General features: G+C 37.8%; 1 protein-coding gene and 1 non-coding gene across 2 annotated transcripts in view; both read right to left on the bottom strand.

Annotated features, from left to right (window-relative positions):
• Window positions 1–18,847, bottom strand: part of DCAF10 (DDB1 and CUL4 associated factor 10) — a 57,754-nt gene extending 38,907 nt beyond the window's left edge. Inside the window, exons 1-2 of the mRNA XM_058302095.1 lie at window positions 18,212–18,847; window positions 3,522–3,635 (exon numbers count right to left, since the gene is read on the bottom strand). Of these exons, the coding sequence (XP_058158078.1) occupies window positions 3,522–3,635; window positions 18,212–18,762 (665 nt within the window). The 5' untranslated portion in view covers window positions 18,763–18,847. The remainder of the gene's footprint in view (window positions 1–3,521; window positions 3,636–18,211) is intronic.
• LOC111763878 (U6 spliceosomal RNA) lies at window positions 2,449–2,555 on the bottom strand. Its single transcript, XR_002796621.1, has one exon. It is a non-coding gene; the product is annotated as a U6 spliceosomal RNA (small nuclear RNA).
• Window positions 18,848–20,477: the final 1,630 nt, after the last annotated feature.

Raw genomic sequence — 20,477 nt, 5'->3', positions numbered from 1 at the left:
TTACTATCTAGAGCTACTCCACATAATTAGGTAGCCATTAGCCACACTTGGCTTTTGAACACACTATGTGGCTAGTCTGAATTGAGATGTGCTCTAAGTATAAAATAGCACAAAAAAAGAAAGTAAAATTACTAATTTTTATATTGATTACATGTTGAAATAATATTTTGGATAATATTTTAGACATACTAGATTAAATAAAATATATTAAAAATTAAATTTTTAAAATTGTTTTTTTAATGTGGCTATTAGGAAATTCAAAATTATACATGTACTTAGCAATACATTTCTAATGGACAGCACTAGTGTTTTAGTTTTAACTTTGTTTTAAATGTACATCCCTCCAAAACCTAAATTACTATCTTTCTGCTTTTAATATTTAATAACATTTATCATTCCAATTAAAATTACTTCACTCTGGAATATCAGTTTACCTGCATATGATATGGGGTTGAACATTATTTTCTCTTACCATTTTGAAAATGCTAAGCATTTCTCTTAGCATTTTCTCTTTGAATTTCCTCTGGCATCTACTGTTGCTGATGCGAAACCTGTTAATTTAATTATTATATCTCCGGAAATAATTCGGCTTTTAACTCTAGTGACTTTTAAGATTCTTTTTGACATTCTAGAGTTTTAAGCAAAATCTGTCTAGATGTGGATTTACCTTTATTTAACCTGCTTGTAACTTTACAGTTTACTTTTGATTCAAGGACTCAGGTCCTTCTTTAATGCCAAAAATTAAGTCATTCTGTCTCCAAAATGAGTTCTCCACTATTCCCTGATTTTTTTTTTCTCTGTAACTCATAATGGATATATGCCCAATTAAACCTCTTTTAACTACTCTTTCATATATCTTTTTTATATGTCCAGGATGGATTTTGTTAGTACCATCTTCCAACCTACTAATTCTTCTTCAGTGGTGTAAATGATAAAGTTTATTCCATTTACTGAATTTTTTATATACTAATTTTTAAGTTCTAAGAGTTCTAATTCATTCTTCTCCATACTAATCTTGCTGTTCCTATTTCATCTGTTTTGTTTCATAATTTCAAGTTATCTTTAAATGGTATTTATTTCTTTGAGCATTCTAAAAATGTTTAAGTCTCTCCCAATCAATGGAATGCTATGCAACTGTTAAAAAGAATAAGATCATTCCATGAATATTGATATGGAATGATCTCTAATCTATGTTAAGTGAAAATGGCATGGTATATAATAGTATATGTAGAATGCTACCATTTATATAAAAGTGTACATGTGCATATGTGTGTATGTTTATACATGAATAAACTCAGAAAGGATGCGAAGAAACTGATAATAGTGGTTGCCTCTGGAGATGGGAATTGGGTGGCTAGGGGACAGAGGTGGGAGACAAGACTTACTTTTCACTGTTTACCCTTTTGTACCTTTTGAATTTTGTATCACGTGCATGTATTACCTATTCAAAAAAAAAAATAAATAGAGTAATTTATTTTTAAAATTAAAGGCTTTGTTGGACTACTCCATAAAATTAATTTCATCCAGAGAAAATGTCTGTTTTGGTTGATTTTATTATGACATTAATTATTAATTTATTCATGAATTTTAGAATTTTGGTTATGGGCTCATTTTGAATAGGAAGGTTTTTAATTTTTTATTTCCTCTCTCTTCCTATTTAATAGTGTTACTGTTGCCTCTACTAGGCCTTCTGGGCCCTCAGTCCAGAAACAGGCCTTGTGATATTTCAGGGCTCAAGTTCCATAATGATGTTGGAAATATCACTGAGTTAGTCACTGACTCAACAAGGGATTTCATTCTATATTTGGTCATGAGTGTGTCTAGACCTGCTAAAACATATATCCTCAGGTAGTGAATTTTTTTTCCCCAGCCTTTCACAAACGGGGCAGACATTCCAATCAAATCACTGGCTTCAATCAATGATTCTGGCTCTGGTTCTTGCCATATGTTGAATCCCTTTACCTGACAAGAACTAAACTACTAAATGCCAGGGACTGCCTGCTTCCAGATAGAAAAAGTGGGTCTGTGGTTTCAGGCCTGCTCACATGAATCTGAAGAGTTGCATTTCTGGACCACAAAGATGTTTATCTTGTTTTAGAGCCTGCCAATACCTTTTGTGCTATTTAATTTAATCTATTGTATGTTTTTAGAGCATAGGGGTTATATCAAAACTCAGTATGTTACTCTGACTAGAAGTAATTTCTACATTTCCTTTTTTTTAGACTATTACAAGTAATAATTATAAGAGTAACCTCACTTTCCAGGATAGGCAAATCTACAGAGTCAAAATATGGATTAATAGTTGCTTAGGGCTGGGGAAATGGGAAAATGTAGGAGCAACAGCTATTGGGTACAGGGTTGCTTTTTTATGTGTTCATGTATGTTTTAGGTCAGATTTTTTTTTAATATAGTTTTTTGGTTTTTTGGAAAGATACTTAGATTACATAAAAAAATACAGAATGCTTCATGAATTTGCATGTCATCCTTGCATAGAGGCCATGCTAATCTTCTCTGTATCATTTCAATTTTAGTATATGTGCTGCTGAAGCGAGCATGAGGGTTGCTTTTTTAGGTGATGGAAACGCTCTAAAATTGACTGTGGAGATTGCTGAATATATTAAAAACCACTGAATGAGAGGATGTAGTGCAAGTGGTTGAGTGCTTGCTTCCCAGGTACAAAGTCCTGGGTTCAATCCCCAGTACCTCCTAAAAACAAACAAACAAACAACCTATTGAATTATATACTTTTGAAAAGGGTGAATTGTATGGTATAAAAATTTTATTTCAATAAAGCTGTTAAAAAAGAAAAAAAGTCATTTTACATTATATAAATTTATGAGACAGAAAAGTATTCATAATCCATCCATTCTAACTCAGCCACGTGAAAACATTTTAAATATTTCCTTCTAATCTTTTACTTCTAGCTAATTTCATATTTGTATAATTTTTATCAAAATTTTAATCTGTATTATCCCAAGCATTTGTATATGTTGACATGTAGTCTGTGTTACCATCGTTTTAATGATTGCATAGTAATCCACCAACCTGTTCAACTATTATTTACATCTCACATTATTGAGAATTTAAGAAGCTTCCAGCAAAACTATAAATAACTTCTCTGGGTATGTGTTTTTTCCTCTCAATAGCTTGGATTTCTTTTTTCTTTTTTCTTTTGGTGGGGTGGTAGTGGTGAGCTAAGCAATAGGACTACTATAACTCTGCACAGACCATTAGCCCAAAAGCATTTCAGGAATAGCATAATACGTGGCTAAGGTTCATAATGATGATCCTGACATCTGAAGAGGATAGGTAAAATTATATGGAAGTGAAAAATGTATTTCAGAAAGATTCCAATCTGAAATGGTTAAGAGTAAGTTTTATAATTAAAGGGGTAAGTTTCACAATTTACAGGACCATCTAGCATTGCTGGACAAGGCATTACAAAATTTCACTAACTTTCAACACAGACTATGTTGGGCCACATTAATAGAGTTCACTTTATTTTTCACTACAATACTAACCTGATATTATTTACACAGTCTTCGTGCGCTTCAGAAAGTGTTTTTATGTGCTTTGAAGATATAGGGTCAAAAAGTAGAACTTCAGTCTGTTCACAAGCAACTGTCAGTACTGACCTGAAAACAAACACATTTATTTTGTTTAGTTTTCTAGAATTCTCTGGGTACTGATATTCATTTATTTATAATTACACAATACATGAATAAATTTCTTGGTCTTTGTTAGTAGCAGTATGTAAAAGATACCATTCAATGTTGACAATAGTAGTAGGAGATGTTACTCTTATTCATGATGGTGGAGTATAAACCGATACAGCTTCTCTTTGGAGAGCACCTCTGAAGATTCTATCAAAATTTTAAGTGTGTATCTTTTGACTCAGCAATTTTGTGGGGGAAATTAATCTAGAGAAATGGTCATGTATCTACAAAGAAGCACATATAAAGATATTGTTTCACTGTATGAAGGAAAAATTGAAAGTAACTTAATTGTACATAAGAGAGGCAATGATTGATTACATAAGCCATGGTACAACCATACTTTGGAATACCATAAAGCAGTTAAAAAGAAAGGGGTAGTTTTACACATATATCAAAGAACTTGAAAACATTTTTAAATGAGAAAAGCTGGTTGCAGGAAAACTTAGGGGGGAAACTCACATAGAACAAAATTATATATATTTTTTACCAGTATCTATAAAAATGTACTAGAAAATTTGGCATATATCCTACCAGACCAGTTTCATATAGACATATCAATCTTTTCCTTTATGGCTCTTTAGTTTTGTCTCACATTTCAGGTCTTCTGTATTGCAAATTTACATTTTCATAAACCTTCTACAAGTCCCATTTTGGTTTGTGAAAATCTATTCTTTTATTTCTATTAAGTCTTAGTATTCTGTGGGCCTTGTTCTTTCAGATTCAGATCTAGCAAATAAAATTTTGAGTCTTTAAAACCACAGTTCTTCTCAATTTACAATTCCAATAATAAATGGCATTTTGCACATTTAAGATGAAAATGCTAAAGACTGAATTTTAAATAAGCTATTCAGAATATTTTATATTTTAAAGTGTAAGTAAAAAACATCTTCTAAAGTGAAATCCTTTCTATATTTAGTAATCAAAGAATTGTCTTTTAAAGTGTGTTTACATAAACCCCTTATTGAGACACCTGGACTTCAAAAGGTTAAAAATATCTAAAGAGTATGATAGTGGTTAAAAGGGAGAGTCTAAGCTCATGTATATTACTAGAAGAAAGATAAAAAATGTAACATGGGACTGTATAGCATAGTAAAACCTCATGTGAAATATGAATATGGGTAATATTGCATATAGAAGACTACTTTTCTTTGAAATTGAACAAATGCATGTTAATGTCACAAGGCGTAATATAAGGCAAAAAAAAACCAACACAAACCACATTATGCTAAGTGAAAGACACCAGACACAAAGGACTACATAGTGTATGATTCCATTTATATAAAATATAAATATAAAGGGAACAACCAGCAAGATGTTGGTGGAGTAAGGCGCTCCTAGAGTCATCTCCTACTACATGGCAGTTAGTAAACACCCAGAACTCTCTGGAGCTAGCTGAAGCACCTGTTTAGAGGTTCCAGGAGGCCAGAAGAGCGTCCTACAACATCCTTGAAGGAATGGAAGGAGACTGCCCATCTGCAGAAAACACTGCAGATGGGCAGGAGAGCACTCCATGCCACAGAGGCCAATGCCCATCCTCCACTGGAGGCACAAGTCTCCTCAGGAGCTGTTTCATGGCAGGAATTGAAAACTCCACTTTCCAAAAACGAGGGAGGAAGAGATAGTTGGACACCAACTTCAGTTACTGATGAGTAAATTCAGTGGAGTAAAGATAATCCTGAGAACAGCTAAAGTTTGAGCCTGTCTGTCCAAGTCAGAAAGAGGAAGGCAGCCGCCATCTTAACTCCACACCTGGCACAAGGGGAAGCAGAGCGAACTGTAAATTACAGCGCTGGTGGGGACCAATTCTTTCCATCCAGATCAGATTGCATCTCTAGCCTAGGCCTGAACACCACCTCCAGCAGTGGGGGAGCTGTGGGGAACTGCGCCAGCCTCTCCGGGAAATTACCAGCCAGGCCTTGGAGGCCAGTGATTATTCTACTCTGGCGGCACGAGCTACTCCAGGGCTATTCTGTGGCTGGAATTGGAAGCTCCATTTCCCAAAAACAGGGAAGGAGGAGACGGTTGGCTGCTGATTTCGGCTACTGATCGGTAGACTCGACTGGCTAAGATATAACCCTGGGAACAGCTGGGGTGTGAATGAGCCCAAGTTGGAAAGAAGCCCGTGGCCGCCTTTGACTCCACTCCCAGCCTAAGGGCAAGCCCTTCTGACTGAAAATCATAGTGACAGTAGGAACCAGTTTTTTTTCACCCAGATAGTCCTGCAGCTTTAGACTAGGCCTCAGCCCCGACTCTGGCAGGGAGGAGGCTGGCAGGCCCTGCACCAGCCTACCCAGGTTAATTTGGCGGGCACAGATTGAAAATCGGAAGTCTACCGTGGCAACTGCAGTTATCTTGGATCTGCACTGCATAAATTGCTGCCCACACCTGCAGCTCCATCCCCGCCCCAGGTAAGGGAGAAAAGGGCAGGAAACTTCATCAGTCTCTCTGGGCAACCACAGTCTAGGGCTGCACGACATGTATTATTCCACACATCTGTGACTCTGTCCTACCCCTGGCAAAAGAGAAAGCTGGGAGAAGCTTCATTAGTCCCTGGCGCAATGAGGGCAGATTGAGCATCCAAAGCTTATAGCACCAATTACAACCTTGGTTCCTACTGCACAATCACCAAGGGAGAAAGGGCAGGAAGCCCTAAACTAAAGAGAAAAACCGCACCAAGAATACATACTCTACTAATCCAGATGCCAAGACACCAGCAAAAAATTACAATCCACACCAAGAAACAGGAAGCTATGGCTCAGTTAAAAGAACAAGATAAGCCTCCAGATGACATAAAGGAGCTGAGACAACTAATCATAGATGTTCAAACAAATCTCCTTAATAAATTCAATAAGATGGCTAAAGAGATTAAGGATATTAAGAAGACACTAGATGAGCACAAAGAATTTGAAAGCATACATAGAAAAATAGCAGATCTTATGGAAATGAAAGGTGCAATAAATGAAATTTAAAAAAACATTAGAATCATACAATAGAAGATTTAAGGAAGCAGAAGAAAGGGCTGGTGAGCTTGAAGAAACGGCCTCTGAAAGTGAACATACAAAAGAACAGATGAAGAAAAGAAAAAATTGAACAAGGTCTCAAGGAACTAAATGACAGCAAAAGGCCTGTAAGCATACATGTCATGGGTGTCCCAGAAGAACACAAGGGAAAGGGGGCAGAAGGAATATTTGAAGAAATGGTAGAAAATTTCCCAACCCTATTGAAGGATAGATATCCATGTCTGAGAAGCAATGTACTCCCATCCAAAAAATTCCACATAGACCAACTCCAAGACATGTATTTATCAGAATGTCAAATGCCAAAGTCAAACAGAATTCTGAGAACAGCAAGAGAAAAGCAATGCATAACATATAAGGGATACCCAATAAGATTAAGTGCTGATTTCTCACCAGAAACCATGGAGGCAAAAAGACAGTGGTCTGATATATTTAAGATACAAGAGAAAAACTTCCAACCAAGAATCTTATATCTGGTAAGACTGTCTTTCAAAAATAAGGGCAAGATTAGATTATTCACAGATAAACAGAAACTGAGAGATTTCTAAGCAAGAGACCAGATTTTCAGGAAATACAAAAGGGTATGGAAGAGCCTGAAAAGAAAAGATAGGACAGAGAGGCCTAAAAGAGAGTCTAGAAATGAAGATTATATCAATAAAAGTAACTAGAAGTGTCAAAAGAGTGGTGAAAATAAAATATGACAGATAAAACTCAAATAGTCAGGAATAAACTTGCCCAATAATGTAATGCACTTGTATTCAGAAACCTGCAACTCAGTGTATAAAGAAATCAAAAAAGGCCTAAATAACTGGAAGACCATTCCATGCTCATAGATTCAAAGACTAAATATCATTAAGATGTCAATTTGACTCAAATTTATATACAGGAACAATGCAATCCTGATAAAAATTCCACCAGCATTAAAAAAAAAAAAAACATGATCATCAAATTTTTTTGGAAAGGTGAAGGGTCCTGAATAGCCAGAAACATCATAAAATGGAAGAGCGAACCCTCATCGCCAGACTTTAAATCATATTACCTATCTAAAGTGGTAAAAACAGCATGGTACTGGCATAAAGACAGACACATAGACCAATGGAACCAAACTGATGGTTCAGAAACAGATCCTCACATGTATGGTCAAGTGATTTTTGATTAGCCTGTCAAACCCACATAGCTCGGGCAGAACAGTCCATTCAACAAATAGTGCTGAAAGAATTGGATATCCGTAGCTGAAAGAAGGAAAGAGGACCCCTAACTCACACCTTATCCAAAAATTAACTCAAAATGGATCAAAAATCTAAAAATAAAAGCAAGAATCATAAAACTTCTGGAAGAAATTGTAGGAAAATATCTTCAAGACCTGGTGGTAGGTGGTCTCCTCTGAGACAAAGGAGACAAGAGGAGGAGTGAGGTAGACTACTGATGTTTAATGTATGTAGAACTTTTAATTAGCTTTACTGTAAAAGTGTGGAGATGTAGAGAGAGTAGATGGTAACAAAGAGAGTAACAGCTAGATTATAAATGGGGATGTGGCTGAACATGGTAGTCCAGGGATGTAAATGCCAATTGACAGAATGCTAGAGAATAATTTAGGAACTGAATAGCACAGTAAACCAACAGGTGGATGAGAATGGTGGTTGATGGTATAGATGAAAGTGTCCTTTGTGAGCTAGAGTAAATGTACATCACCACTGAAGGGTGGTGGGAATGTGGAGAAGCATGGGAAAAATACAACTGGAGTGACCTATGGACTGTCACAGGAGTAATATGTACTATGCTTGCATCTATGTGAAAGATGCACTGTGTTGATAATGGCACTGTGGAAAATATGAGCTGAATGTACACTATAGACATGGAAACAATCAGATGATATTATTCTATCTGTAGCAAATGGTCCACCACAATGTGGTATGTTGATGGAGGGGTATTGTTTGGGAATTCTGCACATATGCATGACTGTTTTATAAGTTTACAACTTCTGTCATAAAAATATATATTTAAAAAATAGTAATAGGGTGAGTTGGGGGAAAAACACACCAAATAAAAGATAAGGACTATGATTATTAGTAAGAGTTTGACAATATTCAAACTCTTGTTCACAATTTGTAACAAAGGTCTCATGACAAAATGCAAGGTGTTGGTGGAGGGTTGATGTATGGGACTCCTGTATGATGTTATACATGTTTGCTCTGTAAGTTCACAACTTTTACTATACACTTGTTTATGGATATTCATACATAAATGATATAAAAGTAATAGAATTGGATGGGGGAAAAATACTTTGGTTAATAGTAATATTTTGACAATGATCTTTAATCATTAGTTAAAAAGGTTTAACAACAATGCAAGTTATTGGTGGTACAGTAAGTTGAGTCCTGTATGATATGTTTTGTAAGTTCACAACTATTACTATGCACTTATTATGTATGAGTAATATACTTCAATAAATTAATTTTTAAAATGTATATATAAATGAATTTATAAAGATGGAATTAGATTAGTGGTTATGTAGGGCTGGGGAAGGATCAAGGGATTGAGAGGTGACTGCTAAGTGGTGTGTAGTTTTTTTCTGGAGTTTTGAAATTGTTCTTAATTTCCAATTTTGTAAAATTTTTTGTGATGAATGCATTGTACTAAAAGTATAGTAAAAGCCATTGATTGTACACTTTTGATAGATTATATGTGAATATATCTCAATTAAACTGCTTTAAAAAATAAGTAAAAATCTAAAGGATTTTTATGCTGGCTAATCATGAGTAAGATTATTTAAAATAGTATGTATAATTTTAGTAGATACATACACAGCCAATTTTTTGTTAGTGAGAAGAGCAATGAAAGGAATTTTTCTCCTTCATTCTTGTTAAAGTAAATGTATCATTGATTCTGGGAGATTCTTAATCTTAAACATTGTAAATGAGAGATCTGTAAAATTGATAGTCTTTGTCTTGGTTTAATCCAATTACAATTTATATTTGTACACTGTGTGATGTGGAACTTTTAAAAATCTATAGTCATTTGTCCCAAAATCAAAACCTATCCTTTTCTCAATTGTTTGAAACACCATCTTTATCATATGTTCTATTAGTCAGCCAAAGGAGTGCTGATGCAAAGTACCAAAAATCTGTTGGTTTTTATAAAGCGTATTTATTTGGGGGAAAATATTACAGTTACAAGGCCCTAAAGAGTCCAAGTCAGGATATCATAAGAAGTACATTCTCACCCAAGTCAGTTCCCACCTTTGAAGTAAGATGGTGGGCCTGGTCTCTCCTTCCTTCTTCCATTTAAGGCTCTTTGAGCCCAGCTTCTTCTGATCCCAGCTGAAGGTGGGCATATGGTTTGTTTCTTTCCAGGCTTCCTCAACTCAGCTGCTCTTTCCACTTCAGCTGCAAACTTTCAGGCAAATGGCTCATCTCTCTTCCTGGAACCACAGGATCAAAGTTCTCTCCTCTGCTGTGTCTATGGAGCTCTCTTTCTTCCTGTGCCTTCTTGTGTCTTCTTGAGCAAGTGTCTATTTATAGCCCACCAAGGGGGCCGGGACTCAACTCTGAGTCATCCCCCACTGATGTGGTTGAATCAAAGCACTAATCTTTTTTTTTTTTTTAAAGATTTATATTTATTTATTTAATTCCCCTCCCCTCCCCCGGTTGTCTGTTTTCTGTGTCTTTTTACTGCGTCTTGTTTCTTTGTCCGCTTCTGTTGTCGTCAGTGGCACGGGAAGTGTGGGCGGCGCCATTCCTCGGCAGGCTGCTCCCTCTTTCGCACTGGGCGGCTCTCCTTATGGGTGCACTCCTTGCGTGGGGCTCCCCTACGCGGGGGACACCCCTGTGTGGCACGGCACTCCTTGCGCGCATCAGCACTGCGCATGGGCCAGCTCCACACGGGTCAAGGAGGCCCGGGGCTTGAACCGCAGGCCTCCCATGTGGTAGACGGACGCCCTAACCACTGGGCCAAAGTCCGTTTCCCCAAAGCACTAATCTTAACATAATTTAATCAAAGACATCACAGCTGAATCTAATACAATCAAAGGGTACCAGGCACAGAGGAGTAGATCAGTTTACAAACATAATCTTTTTGGAATTCATATATAACCTCAAACTACCACATATGTAAATTTTGTTTTTGGATTATCTATTCTAATATGTGAAATGATACTATTAATTTCTAAAAGGTCTATAGTATGTTTGGTATGTAACAAGGCAAGACAACTTCATTGCTTTATATACTTTTATTTTTTTTTTAAATCAACTTAGAAGCAAATAACACTTTAAATTTTAAAGTTACATATGTTGGTTCAGAATATATGTTTTTCACCTTTATTCATCTTTCTCATCAGGGTTGACCCAAGTGGCTTTTATCTGAATCAAAAATTAAATTCATTCTCAAAGGATTCAACATCATTTTGCTAATAGCAATACCAGAAGAGGGTTTTCCCAAATATTCTGGGAAAAGTCATTGTTCTGGTAAGTTTAATGCCCCCTGCCTCCCAGCCCACTTCCCCAAGTCTTTGTCAAAGGGAGAAATTGTACTTCTTTAAAGTAGTTTCTGGAGATTGCATAGGGAAAAAAAAAAAAAAAAAAAAACCACCCCAACTCAGTCACAATGCATTGACTCCTATAAACCTTTTATCTTGGCCAGTGTTGTTTCCTCTTTCAGATGAATTTTAGATTTAACATGTCAAATGATCCTAACTAAAATAATATTGTTGGGATTTTTTTGTGGGTAGGGGGTTGGGTACACTGACTTTACAGATTAACTGGGTAGAATTTATAACATACAATTTGAATTGTTCCATTTAATAGGATGCATACTTCCCCAATATTCAAGAATAACTTAGCAATTCCTGAATCTTTGAACATCCTTATATATTGAGAAACAACCTATCAAATTATATAATACAAACACAAATGCAAGGGTGGATATTAATAAAGACTGCATTAAAATCTACAGAAAAGTTTGTATATTATTGATGTCTTTACAATATGGAGTCTTCTACTTCAAAAATGATTTATCTCATTTATGCCTTCTGTAATTCTCTAAATAAAATTTTATAATTTTATCCATATGGTAATACCTATCTTTTGTTAGATATATTCCTGAGTACCTTAAGTTTTTTGATGCTACGGTACAAAAATGCAACTGTTTTGTATATTGGATATTTTATAGATCATTTTAGGTTTTCTTTGTAGACAATCATATCATCAAAAATTGTTTTGTTCCTCTTTTTTTTTTTAAAGATTTATTTATTTATTTTAATTTCCCCCCCTCCCCTGGTTGTCTGTTCTCGGTGTCTATTTGCTGCATCTTGTTTCTTTGTCTGCTTCTGTTGTCGTCAGCGGCACGGGAAGTGTGGGCGGCGCCATTCCTGGGCAGGCTGCTCTCTCTTTTCACGCTGGGCGGCTTTCCTCACGGGCGCACTCCTTGCGCGTGGGGCTCCCCCACGCGGGGGACACCCTGGCGTGGCAGGGCACTCCTTGCGCGCATCAGCGCTGCACATGGCCAGCTCCACACGGGTCAAGGAGGCCCGGGGTTTGAACCGCGGACCTCCCATATGGTAGACGGATGCCCTAACCACTGGGCCAAAGTCCGTTTCCCTGTTTTGTTCCTCTTTGTCCTTGCTGCCATGGGTAGGACTTTCTATAAGGTACTGAATAGAAAAGTTGTTAACTGTCACTCGTCTTGTTCCTGATCTTCAAGAATACTTTCAACATTTTACCGTTAGGGATGATGTCTGCTTATATTTTTCAGGTGGATATTTATTATTGGATTAAGGAAAGTCTACTCCAAGCTTGCTAAGTTTTTTTCCATGAATATATGTTAAATTAAGCATTGAGATGAACCTATATTTTCTTTCAATGGTTAAGATATTAATATTAATATGTTAATGTGTATAGTGATTTACATTGCTTTTCTAATGTTAAATCAACCTTTTTTCTATCACATTGCTAGACTGCTATTTTGTTTAGGAATTTCTGTATCTATGTTCTTCAGTGAGATTGCACTGTAATTTTCCTACCTTGTACTGTTCTTGTTAGATTTTGGATGAAGCTTATGCTAACCTTTAAAAGTGAATTATAAAACTTTCTGGGCTGGAGTCTATTTTGTGACCTATTTCTAACTACTGACGCATTATCCTTAATGGTTAAACTAATTGGGCTTTCTATTTTTTAATATATCACTTTCAGTAATTTCTCCTTTTCTAGAAATAGGTCTGTTTCATTAAGGTTTAAAAATTTACCAGTATAAAGTTGACAATATCTTCTACTTTTATTTTTTAAAGTTTTTGAGTATAAAGTACATGCAGAAAAGTGCACAAATGAAGAGTACAGCGCAAATTTTTCCAAAGGGAACACTCAACCATCAATTAAGTAAAAAAGTACAATGTTATCAACATCCCAGAAGCCCTCTTTTCTGCCTTTTATCACAACCCCTTTCTTACTCCCCAAAGGTAACCACCATCCTGATTTCTAATGTTACTTTTTAAAAAAACTTTTAATAATACATTAGCTTCTTTTGGGATATTCAGTCATACTGTTGCTAGAATTCTTGCATTTTCATTACTGTTATTCCACTGGACACATAAACTACAGTTTATTTACCCATTCTACTACTGTTGGTGGATATTTGTGTTGCTTTCAGTTGTAAATATAGCTGCTTCAAATTCTTTTACAAGTCCTGTAATGTACTTCTGTACACATTTCTGAGACACAGAACTAGGAGAAAAACTGCTGGATCATAGAGTTTATCAATTTAGAAGTTAGTGAGTTTTACAAAGTGGTTAATTTCTACTCTTTATTATTTCCTTCCTTCTACCTTCTAACTTCATAAGACAGAGGCTTACATAGCTTAATGACGTCCAGGATTCCTTCTTTTCTAATAAATACATTTAAAGCTATAGATTTTCCTCTATATATGGTTTTAGCTACATCTCACAAATTTTGATATGAAATATTTTCACTACTGTTTCAAATAGTTTATGATTTGAATGTGATTTCTTTGACCAATGGGTTGTTTGAAGGGTATTTCCAAACTAAGAGGATTTTCCAGTTACTCATTTATAGTTTAACTTCACTTTCACTGGAGAACATACTGTTTAATTTTAATCTTCTGAAATTTCATGAGATTTGCTTTTTGCCTTATCTGATATTAATGTAACTTTCTAACTTCTGATTTTAATATAGCATACCTACTTCTTTTAGTTAATGGTGCAGTGGTACACCTTGATATCCTTATATTGCATGATTTGTATAAGTAGGTTAATAAAATCTCGTGATCTTTCCCTTAATGTAATCCATTACATTACATTAATTTGTAATAATCTTTGGGTTTAAATCTTAATATTACCTTTACATTTGTCATGTCTGGTCTCTGTCCCTGTTCATCTCCTTTCTTGCTTTAAAAATTGTTATTATTCATATCTTTCCCTATATTAGTGTTTTTTATATATATTCATTATTCTTTCAGTGGTCACCTAAAGAATTTATAGTATGTATCCTCAACATTTTAAAGTGAAGTACAAATGACTAATTCTACCACTTCCTGGCTGATTAAAAAAACCTTTGAAGAGTTTAATCTCTTTACCTCACCCTAATATTTAATTTTTGACATATTTTAATTTTCTTATAAATTTCAAGTCCACTAAAGATTCTTATTTTTATAAGTTAATATTCATTTAGATTTACAAGTATAATTACCTTTCCATGCTTTTCTTTCTTCCTGCACCTCTGATCTTCCATCTGAGATAATTTTCCTTCTCCCTAAAGAATAACTTTGGTATTTGTTTCAGTGTAGGTCTGATAATGATGAAGTCTCTTAATTTTTATTCATCTGAAAATGTTATTATTTTTATTCTTGATAGATTTCTATATAACTCTAGGTAAGGAGTTATTTTCTTTCAGCACTTTTAATACATCGTCTTCTGACTTTCATCATTTTTATTTTGAATTTTAATCTCTAGGACTCCTTTGAAAGTAATCCATCTCTTTGCTCTAGCTGCTTTTAAAACACTCTTCTGTTGTTGCGTAAGCGTATATTGTTTTATTTTAGCAACTTTACTCATATCTAGGTGTGGTTTTATCTTTCTCTTGGGATTTATGGTCGTTGAATCCATGCCTTGATGTCTTTTGTCAATTTTTAAAATTTCTCAGCCATTTCTCTTCAAATATTACTTTATACCCATTTTCTTTCTCATATCCTTCTGAGATTCTATTTACATCTAAATTAGACCTTTTCACTATGTCCTATGGTTCTGTATATATCTTTTCTATGCTCCATATTACTGTATCCCAGCTTCATTCTGTGTATTTTCTTCAAGCTCATAAATTCTTCAGCTGTGTCTATACCTATTGTTAAATGATCCAGTATGTTCTCAGTGAGTTCTAGCTGCTAAGTTCATTTAACCCATATATAACTGAAGGATATGAGAAATTATCTTGTTTACCACAGATATATCACTTATCTGTAAATTTAAAGTCCTACAAAAATATTGGGCATTTTATTAGAGGACTTAAGAATACTAAAAACTGAAAACACTGAGCTGTATTCACCCATCATCTTGACAGAGATGGAAAACAAGGAAAATACGCAGTGTTCGCCAGGGTATGGGGAAATAAGCACTTTCATATGTGCCTGACAGAATAAGAATTGGTACAATTCTCACAGAGGGCAATTTAACAATAGGTATCAAAAACTTTCATAACTTTTGATTCATTCTAGGGATCTACCCTAAGGACATAAATCTAAAATATTGATCACAGAGTTCCACCAAACTAAAGAAAAACTGGAAATACTGCTGTAGAAGTATATTTATTAACACAAGTAGTTCACAATATACTGTAAGAAAAAAGCAGGCTACAAATAGTATGATTCCATGTTTACATTAAAATATACAAATACATACTAAGAAAGACTTTACTTGTATATCCATTCCGTCTCTGGAATCATAAGTGATGTTTTAACTTCTTTTTGCTCATTTTTTGCCTGTTTCCTACAATAAGCATAAATTAATTGTACCAGAGTATGTAGCCATCATTTACAAAATGCTTCTCTGGGAAAATTCAGTCCAGATTTGAACTAAAACTATTAGTAATATATCCCTTATTCTAATAGTACTGGAAGTGGGAATTCCTTCTTCTTAATTCATTTTACCCTTCCCAACCTATTCTTCAATTTTACCTCCAAAGAGTAGAAACAGCTCCTTTTGAAGTCCTGACAGTATGGGGCCAAGATATGATGGAGTAAGGGACTTAAAGCTTATGAAAAGCAGACTCTTGATGTTTGGAGGGAAACTTTAGGAAAAGGACTTAGTTGGAGCTCTAAGGAAAAGGACATTACCCTAAGAAACAACAGTTTCTCCACTCAGCAATTTTTCCCCTTATACAGGTGCATCTCCCCTGCTACAAGGTCCATACCAACTGCTGTAGAAACTCCAGATAGCATAGCACCAGTCTGATTAGAAAGTGCTTTCATCAGTGAAATGGAATACAGCCTGCCTGCTCATGATTCCAGATTTTCTTGCTTTGCTCCTTCCTTAGGATATTTTAAGGTCTTTCTTCAGTATAGTTTTTGCTAGGTTAACCTAATGTCTTTCAGCTTCTCTAACGTGACTTCTGCCCCTCTTACCAGCAGATCTTTTTTTTTTTTCAATAGACTTCTTAATTTTTTTAAAGATACATAGATCAAACAAAATGTACATTAAAAAATATAGGAGGATCCCATATACCCCCACTCCCTACCCCCTAATCTCCCACATCACCAAATTCTTCTATCAGTGTGGCACATTTGTTGCATGTGATGAATACATTTGGTTGGAGCAATGCTACACATCATGGACTATAGTTTACATTGTAGTTTACACTCTCCCCCCAAGAAATGGGGGGAGGGTTGAGGAAGAGCAGGTGAATACCATGGAGATTGTTGGGTATGTGGTTGAAACTATAATTTTTTTTTCTTCTCCCTTCCCCTCTTCCCACTCTCCCGTTTTGCTATGTTGTCTTCTCTTCTCATTTTCTCTCCTTTAGGATTCACTGGGATTCGATCCTGGAGACCTCTGATGTGGAGAGGTTCCCTGTCAATTGTGCCACCTCAGCTCCTGGTTTCTGTTGCACTTCACCTTGACTCTCCTCTTGTCTCCCTTTTAATGCCTCATCATCTTGCTGCATGACTCACTTGCATGGGCGCTGGCTCACCATGCGGGCACACTTTCTCTTCTTTTTCACCAGGAGGCCCCAGGGATCAAACCCAGGTCCTCCCATATAGTAGGGGGAAGCCCTATCACTTGAGCCACATCCCCTTCCCTTGAGAAAACTCTTTAGAAAATATAATAAGGGTTACTGGTTTAAGGTGTTTGACGGGGGTCATCGGCATCGGCACAGGGTGCACATGAGGCAGACCAACAGGTCTTCTGACATATCATGTCCATCTGAGATACTTCTTATCCCCTCCAATCCTATTCCCATTATACATTTTTAAAATCTCTGTTCAAGTATCTATTCCAGGGAAATCTCTAACACCCTAGTCTAGTCCACAACAGGTTTGGCCTTTATCCCGATTTGTACATACATATTATGCATTTTTAGTATATCTGACTAGTAACTAGTTGGACCAACAGATCCCAAGCTCCATGAATGTAGTGCCTTTAGCTCTTTTTGCTCATCACTGGTTCCCTGAATTTGGAACACAGTAAGTGTTAACAAGTATTTGCCAAACGAGATAATGAATCAATGAACTAAGAAAATGACCAGCAATCCAGAGGCCTTGGTGGGGTATAAATGTAAATTTTTTCCTGTGATGCTGTTAAACTTGTTTGTGCATTCACAAGACAAAGTGTTGAAAATATTATTTCGAAAATTTCCTATAGCCCATAGTAAACCACTGCCAAACATGAACAGTTTATTTAATTTTCCAGGAAAAATGCTAGATACACGTAACAGAGGACTGTAACCTTGCCCGGGAATCGCACAAATCCCCCCAAATCAGGAAAGACTCAAGTCTACCACATTTTAGTATCTTGCTGGGGGCAAAGGAACTCACACAACCCCTCAGGGAAAGTCAGGCACAGTATAAGGGCAATCTGAGGGCTCCCTAACCTTGAGAAGAGCGCAAGCCTTGGGTAATATATTAATGGGCAGTTATTCAAAATGCATTTACTGAACACCTACTATGTACCAGAAAACCCAAGCTCTGGGCTGGTTCTGATGCACTTGCTGCTTGGCTTTAAGCACTTCTCCTCAGAGCCTCGGGGTCCCCAGGGTGAGCAATGGAGGCCCGGGCGTGCCTACACTAAAGGGCCGTGAAGGGGGAATCCATCCGGATAAGAGCGATATAGCATTTCAGAAAGTGCCAGGAGGCATGAGGTCCAGCTGCCCGGAAGAGACTTGCAAACCCCAGCCCGAGCCGGGTGAGCGAGCCCTGGGCGCCGTCCGCTGGCGGCAGAGACCCGCGGAGGCGGATACCCGCCCTCCCAGGGGCAGCGCTTACCCGTCGGGCGAGTACTCGAGGTTGAAGACGGCACCGTGGGTGCGGGTACTGAGGTACACCGAGTCTGCGGGGTGGATGGAACCGTAGAGGTTAGTCATGGTGCGGAAATTGTCTCGCGCCGGGTCCACGAACAGTCCGCGACCCAGGCTGCGCTCTCTCAGCCACCCGAAGAGCCGGGCGCCAGGGCTACCCGGGCCCGCATTGAGGCCGTACCGGCCCCTGGTCCCGGCCCTGCAGTCTGGTCCGGACCACCGGCGCGGGGAGGAAGACGGCGACTGCTCCTTCTGGGCGGCTGCATTCGAGAACTCCGGAGCTCCGGGTGGTCCGAGCTCTCCTTCCCGAGCGGCCGGGGGCGGCGAGGGGGCGGCGGGGCGGCGAGAGGTCCCGGCGGGCGACGGGGGAGGGGCTGCGTCAGCCTCAGGATAGGGGGGCGCCGGCGGGAGAGGGGACGGCCGGGCTGCTGACGCCTGCTCCCCGTGGGGCGCCGGCTCCTCAGCCCGGGCTTCGGCCGCCCGGTCCCCTCCCGGGCTAAGGGGCCCGAAAGAAAACATGACCAACGCCCCCACCCCCCGCTCCCGGCCGCTGCCCCGCCAGCCAACACCTCAGCGCTCCCGCTCCGGCTACCACTTCCGGCGTGCGATGGCCTAACCCCGCCGGCTGGGAAACCTGCGCCGCCGCTCGTCTACTGCCCGCCGGGGACCCGGAAAATGGAGACACCGCCCCGCAGGGGGCGCCGCGTCCCCTGGGACAAAGATCTGGGTATGGATGAGCGACTGAATTGCCCAGGACCGGGGTTGTGTTGGACAAGGTTAATATCTTGGCGTCGCGTGCGACTGACAGTCGGTCTGAATTGTTAGCGGCCGTGAGTGTGTATGCCTGACTCATCAGTCGTTCGAGGCTCGGCGTGATTATTTACCTTGTCCTCACTTTACAGTCAGAATCAGCGATGGAAATAAACTAGCATATTGCGTGCAGGACACACTTAAGTGCATGATATACTACCTGCTCAGCCTGGGAGTCTAGGGACTCAGGTTAAAAACTATTACTAAAAAGCCCTAACCTATACAGCGACTGGAATATGGGGACCTACTCATGCCCTGAATATCTGTCCAAGTTCCAGCTACTGCCTAGTAAAGTTTTTTATCAAGACCAAAGCCGTCTTCTCTCTAGGGAGGGGCATATATCCAACCAGGAGTCACTAAAGGCAGCTGGAGACCTGAAAATCAACCTTTTAAGCAACAGGACCTAGGGTCTAGTCAGCAGAAAAGGGTTATCACGAACTGGAATTTTCTTGTGGGAAGGACCCTCAATAAAGGGAGCTTGAGGTTCAAGGAGATATAAAAACTGACACTTCTCTTCTGGACCTTGGTCAAGAGCTGTCCTGTAAAAAGCTCACATTAAGTGACTGTGAATTGATGCAAAGGTGGAGACAGAAAGTAGAGAATCAGATTCAGAGAGGGCTGAACTTGACAGTCTTCCCACAAGGAAACGTTAGTATTCCTTCTTCTGCCTATGAGCTGGTTGGGAAAAGGTCAAGAAGGACGGGGTCCAATTTAGGAGAAGATTAAAGCAGCCATTTATCACCAGCTTTTCCCCTTATCTCTCTGAGAGATACAGACCACTCATGCAGACCCCACAGCAAAAGGAGGCCTAAAAAATAGTTAGACATTTTTTGTTAATGATTAATATAACAACGAGAGTATTAATCTCTTAATGAGAGACGCACAGTTTCTAGCTGCAACAAATACTTTAGTAGAAGCCCTCTGTCCTCAAGTTGCAGTCAATGGCCAAAATTCTATGGTCTGCAAAATCTTGACTATTGATACATTCACCAATGCTATTAACTTATAAAGTAAAATCAAACTCAATTTTTAAATTATTTATTATAAATAAAATCAAACTCAATTTTTAAATATTCAGTTCCAACAGAAAACACAAGCTCTGTAATAAGAGTTTGTGCTGGCTTGAGATAATCAGATTTAATAATTTAAACAATTAAAAATTAAAACACTACAGCCCCAAGCTGATTAAGAACTGTTCAATGATAATTAAAAAGTCTAGAAAAACCAAATGGTAACAAAGACATTTTATAGATTTGCATGTAATGCTGTCAGTTAAATAATGAGAATGATTTTTGAAATGTTAAAATAGCCACAAACTTAAGGCAGTGGTGTTTGTAACATATTTTACAAGTCATCCCTTATGCACCTACTTAAAATGTGAGTGCTCATTTTAATCTAAATAACTTTTACTAAAATCCAAAATA

This window comes from Dasypus novemcinctus, chromosome 8 (genome assembly GCF_030445035.2).
Source record: "Dasypus novemcinctus isolate mDasNov1 chromosome 8, mDasNov1.1.hap2, whole genome shotgun sequence".
NCBI classification, from domain to species: Eukaryota; Metazoa; Chordata; class Mammalia; order Cingulata; family Dasypodidae; genus Dasypus; species Dasypus novemcinctus.
The sequence above is the reverse complement of the archived record's forward strand: the minus strand, read 5'-3'. Positions and strand labels throughout refer to the sequence as shown.